A 9,834-nucleotide genomic window follows, 5' to 3' on the forward strand; every position below is an offset into this window, starting at 1 on the left:
GTTTTCAAGAACATTGGGACTTTTCAACAAAGGATTTTTAATCTCTTTTAATGTGCACGTAGTATCGTTTGAAGTTGAATATAAAGTTTACATGTCTAGCAAAAAGAAACGAAAAAGTAAAAATTGGACTATCATTCGGTTTATTTACATCGTATCCCCCCATCGTATTACTTGATCTATTTTGCAAGTTCTATTTTCAATTTCGCTGCCCTAAATATGCCATAACTCGACTCTAAAAATAGACCACCGTATAAGGTGCCCTTACTAGCGGAAAGAATTCATCAAATCCAGCAGGGGTTTACTAATCTAAACAAGGATCCCATTACCGGAAGCTAATTCAGCGCAAACGAATGTAGGTACCTCTAACACTAAAACGGGGGAATTTCTGTTTGGCTAGGTACCTACATGACAGTGTTTGTGTGCGTCGAAAATAAAATCAAAACACCGTTCGCACAGGTGCGCAGAAGTTTGCGGCGCGAGAAACTAATCGTTTAAATTTCCACTTCAATGCAAAGTGGCGTAGAAATTCTCACACTGCCTGCTGCTGCTGTCCAGCTGCGAAACGGTATCGCGGTTGCTTATGGGTGTACACCGCCCTCCATCAACACCGCCCACCGCCACTTCTCAACCATCTGGTTAACGTACGATACCTGACCGATGCCGATGGGAGGCGAGAGTGACTGAGTGACCTAAGCACGAATGTACACGAGTACTGTTAAGTCGGACTGCTTGCTTGGTTTCTTTGCTGCTTAAGCACACGGTAAAGCCGCACGCGAACACCGAGCGGAGCGAGAGTGGTCGACCGAAAAGGAAGAACATAAAACAGAGCAACAGACTTTACATAACCAAACAAAAGAAAACTTGTCTGCATCTCAGCTGATTGATGATGGTGTGACCGTATGGTCGATTTCCCGTTGCCCATCTGCTATCATGTTGACACACCGCCTGGCCGGGCACTCACCCACTGTAAACACAGTAGAATGAAGGAAAATGCAAAAACGAGCCGAATCGAACCAACAGCCGAACAGAGAGTGAGTGGCCTGTCGGCTGTCGCTGTTTGTTACCTTTTTCGTCGCAGGCAGCCAGCGAAAGACAAAGCAACATTTAGTGCAAAGCAAAGTAAGGTTTTGGTTGGTGGTATTTTGCGAAGTGAATAATCGATGACGGGTGAGTGACAGGGTCTCACTACTCACCACAGAATGAGAGTGAGTGCTGATGGTCGTGTACACACTGTAATGTAAGATATGTAGGTAGCAGCTATACGCTCACCAAAGCGTGGAGGCCAATCGGTCGGTGTACGAGTCAATGCGAGTCACTCTGGCACTGGCACTGCACGGTTGGTGTTGTCGCTTTCGTCAGTCTCTGAACAGCCTATGAACGAACAGCACGCAAAAGTGGTGTTCCTCCGTCGATCGAGGTCGCGTGTCAATTTGATATACAATTCAACAGTAGCAGTAGCACAAAAAAATTGCGATTGACGTTTTAAAGAGCCAACGACTGGGTGGCCAGCCGGAACAGAATAAAGGACAATTATCAAAAAAGAAAAACGAAAGAGTCAGTGTCTGTTGTACTTATTAAAAAAGGATACTTAGTGCAGCCAGGATCGATCAGGTGTGTGGAACAGGAACCGGTTCCGCACTATCAAGGGAACCCACTGGTGCTTGGCTTAGTGGTGTCGAAAGTGAAAACTGTCCTATCCGGAAGCAACGCCGTAATTAAACCTAAAGACATCTCAATTACAAAATATTTAACAGCTCTCCAAAAATAGAGTGCATATTAGAGTGAACGATAAACCCCGAGTGGCAAGTGTGCGACGGTAGAGACAGACGTGTGGTGTGGAGCGTTTGCATAGTGCACGGCGCGCGGAAAGGAGAGAACGCATAGCGAGCGAAACCAAGTGGTGGCACCAGAAGCAGCAGCAACAGCAGCAAATCTTGTCTTAAAACGGTTAATAAGAAACAGCTAACGGCAAGGTCGTATCTCGTGAAGTAGCCACAGTGTGTCGATTGAGCAGCAAGCAGCAGACGAGGGCTGCTGCAGTCAGTGGAGTAGAAGACGGTAGAAACACGTTCAAAAGTGAATGAAAGACGAAAAATTGCGGTTCAAAAGAGAAGAGCAAAAAAAAAACTATTCCCTCACCGTCGTCTGCATCACCATCACCGTCGTCGTTTGACTGACTGGCGGAGAAGCAGTGCAGGACTGAAATCTATTGTAGCCATTTGAATTAAAATTGAAAGAAGTGAGTGAATGAATTTAGAGCGTGAACTAAAAACCAGTGATCGGGCAAAGTGAGTGAGAATTTGGTTGGTGATAGCCGGGCGGAAGACGGACGCGAGCACAGCCACTCCTGTTGCAGAAGATATCCAGAATAATTACGAACACGGACACTGGGCCCAAGCGGTTTACGACCAAAGGGTCAAGGAATAATAAAATAAACTGCGCCAAACGGATTCCACCGGAGCTTTGGATTATTCGCCGCCAAAGAAGAGCACTGCCTACGGTGGTCGAGCAGAAGAAGAGAAGAGTGCAGCGGCTGGTATTGTGAAATCCGTCGCGCTAGAGACTGTGATTTAATAAAAGAGAAACTATTTGCGGGGTTTGCGAGCGTGTACCCGCTCCCAATAAGTGGCATAGCATCGAGTAGCAGCAACATCATCGAAAGTGAAGTGCTGGGCGAGAAGATATGATATAGAGACGGAAATACGCACCCACAAGTTTTGTTCATAAAAAAATCTTTGTTAAAACGGTTCAAAAATAACAGCGGACACTGCGTTTGCCCTGGGCGGGTACTGCTTTCGGTGCTGCTAGAATCGCCGACAGTCGACAGCAGCGCATACTACCACATCATGACTCTGCCAACCAACAACAACTCCAACTGCTCGGAGGAGGATTCGGACATCTTCGGACCGCCGCACACCTCGCCGCCGATCCGCCGGAACCGCCCGAAAGTTCCGATGATTTCCGCCCAGCTGCGGATGCGCGAGGTGCGCAAGCGGATCCTGCAGCTGTGCGTCCACAAGCTGGAACGCATCAAGGACTCCGAGCGCAACCTGCGCCGCTCGGTGTGCATCAACAATACCTACTCCCGGCTGACGGACGACATCCGACGGGAGAAACAGCACAAGTATCTTATGCTGAACCAGTTAACCAAGTAAGTGTGCGAGCGAGAAAAGTTCATGGCCATGGTATGCCATACCGTGGATGGGTATAGCGAATATGCTGGGCACCCGATAAGATAAGAACTAATCAACGCAACGATCGAAGCCAGCAAGCAAGGGGTTCCCGTGGGAGGCTTTTTTTTCTCCCGCTGGTATTTCATAAATAGAGTAAAATTTTACTCAGTTTTGTATTTTCATTCAAAATGTCAAAAATAGGATGAACTTTTTGAGTAAGCGTTCGTTTGCCATGCTTTGAAAATGTATCAAGTTCAAAGTCCTAACTACGTCTTAACTTTAGATTGAAATGATATTAGCACAGGGTGATGACACGTTGCATGACGATTCCTGTCATCAGTGGGTATTTCTTGTAAAGTTAGTTTAAACCAAATGTGAAAACTTTTTCTTGAAATTGCGGTCATTTGACATTTCAAAGATGCAGTTTGTTTTGAAAAATTGTTTGTGTTTGTGTCGCTGCAGTCATTATCCCATGACAAGAACTAATAATAAATTTGTATTTGAAGAAATTTGACTGTCGGGCTCAGCTGGCTAGAACGATTCGAAGTAGGATGCTGCTGCCGCGGCACGACGATTGTGAAATACATTTTTTCCATAACAAACTTTCGTTACAAGATAATTACAACCAGCAATAGGATCGAATACGCTTACTGTTATTTACAAAAAGATAAGTTGACTATCCAGCGGCTTTAAAATGTGCCTCCGAGTGATGATTCGTTGGTTGAATTTCACGAATTATCAAACTTCTGCTATTTCTCCTTGAAACGAGGGTACAAATCACCACTAATCATTTGCTAATTCATGAAACGAAATTAATTCCAGCTGCAAACTACTGCTTTTAGCAGTATTCAGTTCCTTCTCATCAGTCAAAAGCAACACCACGAGTGGTGTCGTCAGAATTTACCCCATTTCATGCCATGGCCACAAAGATGACCTGCTTCATTATCGAATCTCAATTCTTTGGATTAGTATGAAAAAATTTGAAGCATGAAAGGTCCTTGGTTTACTGTATAGCAGAATTTGTCCGAAACGAAACGAAAAATTGAAGTTTGTTGCTTTTGGAACTGTTTTACCGACCCCATCACCCTGTACTTTCCCTTTAGGTCAAGTTAATCCGATTTGAGTCCAAACTGAGCAGTGCAGTTTGTGCCATTAACCTACGGTTCTCGGAAGTGTGTAACCATATTTAGAACAGAACCTATTTTAACAAAATTAAGTAAAATGTTACTGTATTTTGAGTCAAAATGAACGCGCTTGTTCACTTCCAGTAGTGGCAGGCAGACGGAAGGTCGTTTTCATGGGTTGCTACATTTTTTTTGCGTTGCTCCTCGAACAGAGCAGAAAAGCACAATAGCTGGGGTATTTAATTCGGGAAAAAATGGAGCATCCCACACGATTTTCGCAGTTACTTTACTTGCGAACGAGAGTGAGAGTGCGCTTCAAAAATAGTGCATGATTGATGCCAGTAAAAGGAAGAGGAGGCAAGCACGGCTTTAACCATGATTGCTATAAATAGCAGGGAAAGTGAGTAAAGGCAGACTCGAAATAGCGAACCGAGTGTCGGTCGGTCGTTTCGCGTAGGGGCTATGGGACGGTGCGGATCGATGCTAAGGGAATCTCTCTGGCAGGCGGAGCGAGCATACACAAATAGTATCGTCGCTCGAGGTCTAATACACATTGTGTATTGCCTGTCTGTTATCATCTTATCAGAAACAAATTGCTAGGTATGATGCAAAACACCGAGCCGGAAGATCTGGTTTGCGTCATAGACTTTGCTGGCGAGGCGACATTTAGATGCACTGGTTAATGAAATGAGTATCATTTACTAAGAGTTTCTTTTTCATTCTCTTTTCACCTTCCAGATCTGACAGCATTGACAAACCTGATTCGGACAGTGCAAATAACAATAACCTCAACGTCAACAATAAGAATAACGAAAACCTAAACCATAGCAACCACCTGCGAAAGCCATCCGATTTCACCGTGTCGAAAAACAACAATAGCAGCAGTATTACGAACAACAACAGCAACAAATTCACCCCAACCGAAGAGTCCAAACCTGTGAAAAAGTCCTCCTCGGTAGACACCGATCTAGAAACGCTGGATCGCGAGCTGTGTGCCCTGGACGCCGCCATGCCGCTGGTGGATCCGGAAATAACCCAAGGTGCCGAACAGCTGGAACAGGCGATGGTCTCACGGAAGCGCAAGTTTTCCCAGATGGACGACGAGGACAACGACCGGTTGGTGCGGGAAGCGCTCTCTCAGTTCTATCTGCCCAGCAATCGGCTTCTCTCCGGCATCGATGACTGTCCACCGCACCTGCTAAACTCAACCCCCTCGGCGGTAGTACCTCTTTCGCCCACCGTCGTCGACGCTAAACGTACCAAAGTGGATCTCCTTGACAGCGGCAGTACGGTGCATCATCATCACAACAGCAACAACAACAACAGTAGCAGCACCAGCAGCAACAACAATGCCAGCAACAGCCATCACCACCACCAGCACCACCATCATCATCATCCCTTTCACTCGCTACCGGATCTGAACGTGGCGCTTGAGCTTTCGAACCAAAACCACCACCACCAGCACCAGAAAGACTTTGAGGTAATCATGGACGCACTGAGGATAGGAGCCGCCGCTGCCGCTGCCGGAAACGGTATGACCGGACCGGGAGGGACCGGTTGCAACCTCGTCGGTAACATCGACTCGTGCGGCCAGGCGGCAATGATGATGATGAGCGGCGAGACTGGCAGTGTGTTCCATAACCTGGTGGTGACGTCGCTGGAAACCTGAAAGTAGGCCACGGTGAACAAACTCGGTACCTCCCCGTTAGTACAATCCTGGAAGATCCACAGCAGCAGCATTAGCCATGGCAGTTCCACCACCTCCTCCACCACCAACATCAGCAGCAGCAGCAGCGGGGAACAGCATTATCAATTGCCTACGACTTTCGGTGACATCTGCTATAATTGCCTTCAAATGCATTGATCTTAACCTCTACGCCTGGTAACCAGAGTGGAACAGCAACAAATAGCATCATTATTTAAACACAATTCGTTAGCATTATCTATCAGCATATTTATATCATTTTCCTTTTTTTATTATTTTGAAAACAACATCAACGCACACACACACGTTCGCGCACACTGTCCGAATGCTTTCGTAATGGGGGGATTCGCCAGCGTCGTTCGCTTTGATTGCGAAAATTGCTGACTAGAAGCAGTGATAGCACAAGCACTAACACAAGCGCAGTGCAATCGCAGCAAACGTAGGCAGGCAAAACTGACTGGGCGGCGAAACGTGTGTGAAGCAAACGGGCAGAAAAACAACCCATCCAAGGCAGCCAGTGGCAGGCAAGCAAGCAAGCAAAGGCAGAGCGCGAGGAAAAATGCAAGTGAAAGTGCTAGAAAAACTAACTTAGAGCGTGCCTTGCGCTTAGCTGCTCGCGGTTGGGATGGTTTCGCGTTTTCTAGCTGCTGCTGCACCACCTCCCCATGCCAACGAACCAACCAACCGATGGATGGGGGCGGTTGGGCGACAAGGCTGGAGAATGGAGCCACGAAAGACGGGTAGAAAAAAAAACTAGTTAAAATACCGATCCAAAGCACCGGTTGAGTAATCCGAGTGGCCTCCCCCCCGTTCGACAGCCGCGTAACAAGAGAAGCAAAGATAGCTTGCTTTGTTTTCGATAGATTCTAACTTAAGTTTAGTTTTGTAGTTGCCAAAATTAGTAACGTTTTTGTCACACAGGAACAAAAACACATAAACTCGCAATCATTTTCTTTAAATCCTCGTATAAAGCACGTGAGAAGCTCGCAACAAACGGAAGCCTCGGTACGCGGCTTGCTTTCCTCTCTTTCACTCTCTTTTTGCTGACCTACAAACTGCTAAGTTGAAGATGAAAGTTTCCTTTTAGTAGTAGCCAGTGTACGGCCCACAGCGTTCGCGCACACATACATACACACACACACGTGCACGCACATACCCACAAACATACATAGGCGAGCGCGACTGGCAGGCAAACAACAATTGGAATGGGGGAAAATTATAGTAAACAGTATCTGTGATATTAGCCGTAAGGTGCGTAAGTTAGGGCATAATTTAGTGAAGAGTGCGACCGAAAGTAATTTCGCGGTTCGCAGGCAGTAGCAACAAAAAATAAAATGCTTGCTTCATCATGTATGGAACAAGCCGGATTGAGATTGAAGCAGAAGAAGGTTTGTTCAACCATACAACAATCGAACAGAAATCAAAACCAAACTATTCCAATATCTAAGCAAATGAGCAAAAATACTTGAAACCGAAAGCGCAATTTCGCCTTTTCTATTTTATATATAGTTTTTCTCGTTGGAAAATTACTTTGAATAGACCGTTTCTAAATTCGTAGAATTTAAAACCATTTAGTGCGAAGAAGGCAAGCCAAGTGATTAAAGACCAAGTAGAAAGTGTACACTGTTAGGTTTCAAACTATATTAAGTACCCTTTATACCGAATACTAACTAATCCATAGATTGCAAATGGACGATGAATGTGTGTGTACAGTAAATCGAACCGAAGTCGATAGTGAAAGTAAGACCAAAGCGTAAAAAAGATCCTCCTCTTTCCAATGTTTAAGAAACTCCTAACACTTCAGCCAAAATCCAAAAATGATAGGACCACAGACACATTGCCCTAGTTTTTATTTCTCAGCTGTTGGATGCCGGGGGAGTTTGTTTCATAATTGCAAATTTATTTTGTCTAAAAGTATTTACTAATCCGCAAAGCAAATCGATTAGGATTGCATAGCATTCCTCTAGTAGATCTCCCTCCTATTGCCTCTCTTTTACTGTCCCTCCCCATGGGCATGTTTGTTTCGTTTTCCATGATCCGCGAGGTTTCGATTGCAGAAAACATATTTGAAGCAAACTAAAAAACAAAAATCAGTATAGTACAGCAATGTACTTAAGCGGGGCGACTTAGTATGCATTTCGTCGAAAGAGAATCTTTGTTCAGGACCAAAACTACTATTTAACTTCCAAACAATAAGAAAGTAAAGAAGAAAAACAGCTAAAATAACTCTTTAATACAGCATAATCGACTGGTCCTTAGGTACCAAGCCTCATAGAAACGACAGAAGAAAAAAACCTGTAAAATAAAAACCCAAAGTGCTTGAATTTGTTGAATTGAGACGCACCCACTATGTATAAATTGTAATTTTGTACACTGTGAATTCAGTAGCGCATATTTTTAGAGGATTGACAATTACAACCAACCGTTGTTTCACACGATTGAGTTTACTCGATAGGGTTTTTTTTTTGTTCTTTAATTTTCCCATTTAGATAAAACAAAAATGTCCCCTTCACTCACTCACTCACTCTCTCTATCTCTCTTTTTCTTTTTCTCCACGCGAGCCAAAACCCACCAAGCCACTGAATCGAGCCAATTTTTCCTAGAGCCAGAAACTTGTTTCTCATTATAGTTAACTTTTAATCAAACAACAACAAAAACCAATGATGATCATTGTAAAACTCATTCCATTTGAGTGCGCGGTCGACGACTATGCTACCTTAGTAGGTAGGTCGGTTGCGAGCGAGTAGGATTTCACTCAGTTAAAACCACAAATGTTTATTTTTTTTATCGTTTTACCAACCATTTTCGATTGGACCCTGCCCAGCAGTTACCTAAAAACTAATTTCGAAAGAGGGCTTCCAGCCCCGCCGATTGTGAACAGAAAGAAGAAGAAGACAAAAAAAATGTATGTGTCAAAAGTGGCTTATAAAATCCTTAACCCAGAAGATGACGACAGTAGCCTTATCCTGTTAGCCTATTGCAATGTTTTGTTTAGCCATCGACAACAGATTTAGCATAATTGTTAGTTTTTTTGTTTGTTTTTATTTTTCACAAAGCAAACAGTCTCCTGCTTTGGCAAATCATGTGCAACATCTTTTGTATTTATTCGTTTCTTTATCCTCAGACTTTTTCCTAGTTTTTATCTAGAACAGTTTCCGCGTTTTTATCTAATTAATTTATGCATTATATTATCGTTTAGTAGCTGTGTACGATTACTATAGTAAGATTATTGTAAACGATGGCGAACGCAGTACCCGTGTTCTTGCTACAATCTAAATTAAATATATGCGAAAAATCTATAAATAAAAATAACAAACATATACAAATAAGGACACTTATTGTTGTAGTAGAATTTTATCTTCACAATAAATGTACCTGGAAAAATCATAAAACTGCATGGTTTGATCCGCTCCAAGTATGGAACCGAAAAGAAAAGTTACCCCCTTTTTGATGCTGCTTGGTGGCGCATGCTATCTATTCCAATATAAACGATTTAAAGTCGGTAAAGAAGTTTTACCGACTGTTGCTCTTTCACCAGCTGTCACCAATATCGCGATAAAAATAGACATCGGTAAACGGTAAGTAATAACTACATCTGTGGCCTCGCTGATTATGTAGCCGATTTCAATTTCACTCAGGGGGAAAAAGCTGAAGAGTGGCAGTACACTCATTAGGTATTTGAAACCTTATCAAGAAGATAGGTGTAGAATAAAATCCACAGATTACAGAAGCTACAACCGGAACGAGAGGAAACATCGTTGTGAGTATTTTTTTATTCTGTTCTTTTGCTGTGTATTTATTCTAAAACTTCTTACTGAAAGTTTTGATCTGA

General features: G+C 43.6%; 1 protein-coding gene across 1 annotated transcript; it reads left to right on the top strand.

Moving 5' to 3' along the window:
• Window positions 1-1,373: 1,373 nt before the first annotated feature.
• On the top strand, window positions 1,374-9,331 carry LOC128744674 (rho GTPase-activating protein gacU). The gene is made up of 2 exons (XM_053841840.1): window positions 1,374-3,151; window positions 5,036-9,331. The coding sequence occupies exons 1-2, from the start codon at window positions 2,847-2,849 to the stop codon at window positions 5,964-5,966; spliced, it is 1,236 nt and encodes a 411-aa protein (XP_053697815.1). The 5' UTR covers window positions 1,374-2,846; the 3' UTR covers window positions 5,967-9,331.
• Window positions 9,332-9,834: the final 503 nt, after the last annotated feature.

The sequence above is a fragment of the Sabethes cyaneus genome, chromosome 3 (genome assembly GCF_943734655.1).
Source record: "Sabethes cyaneus chromosome 3, idSabCyanKW18_F2, whole genome shotgun sequence".
Taxonomy (NCBI): domain Eukaryota; kingdom Metazoa; phylum Arthropoda; class Insecta; order Diptera; family Culicidae; genus Sabethes; species Sabethes cyaneus.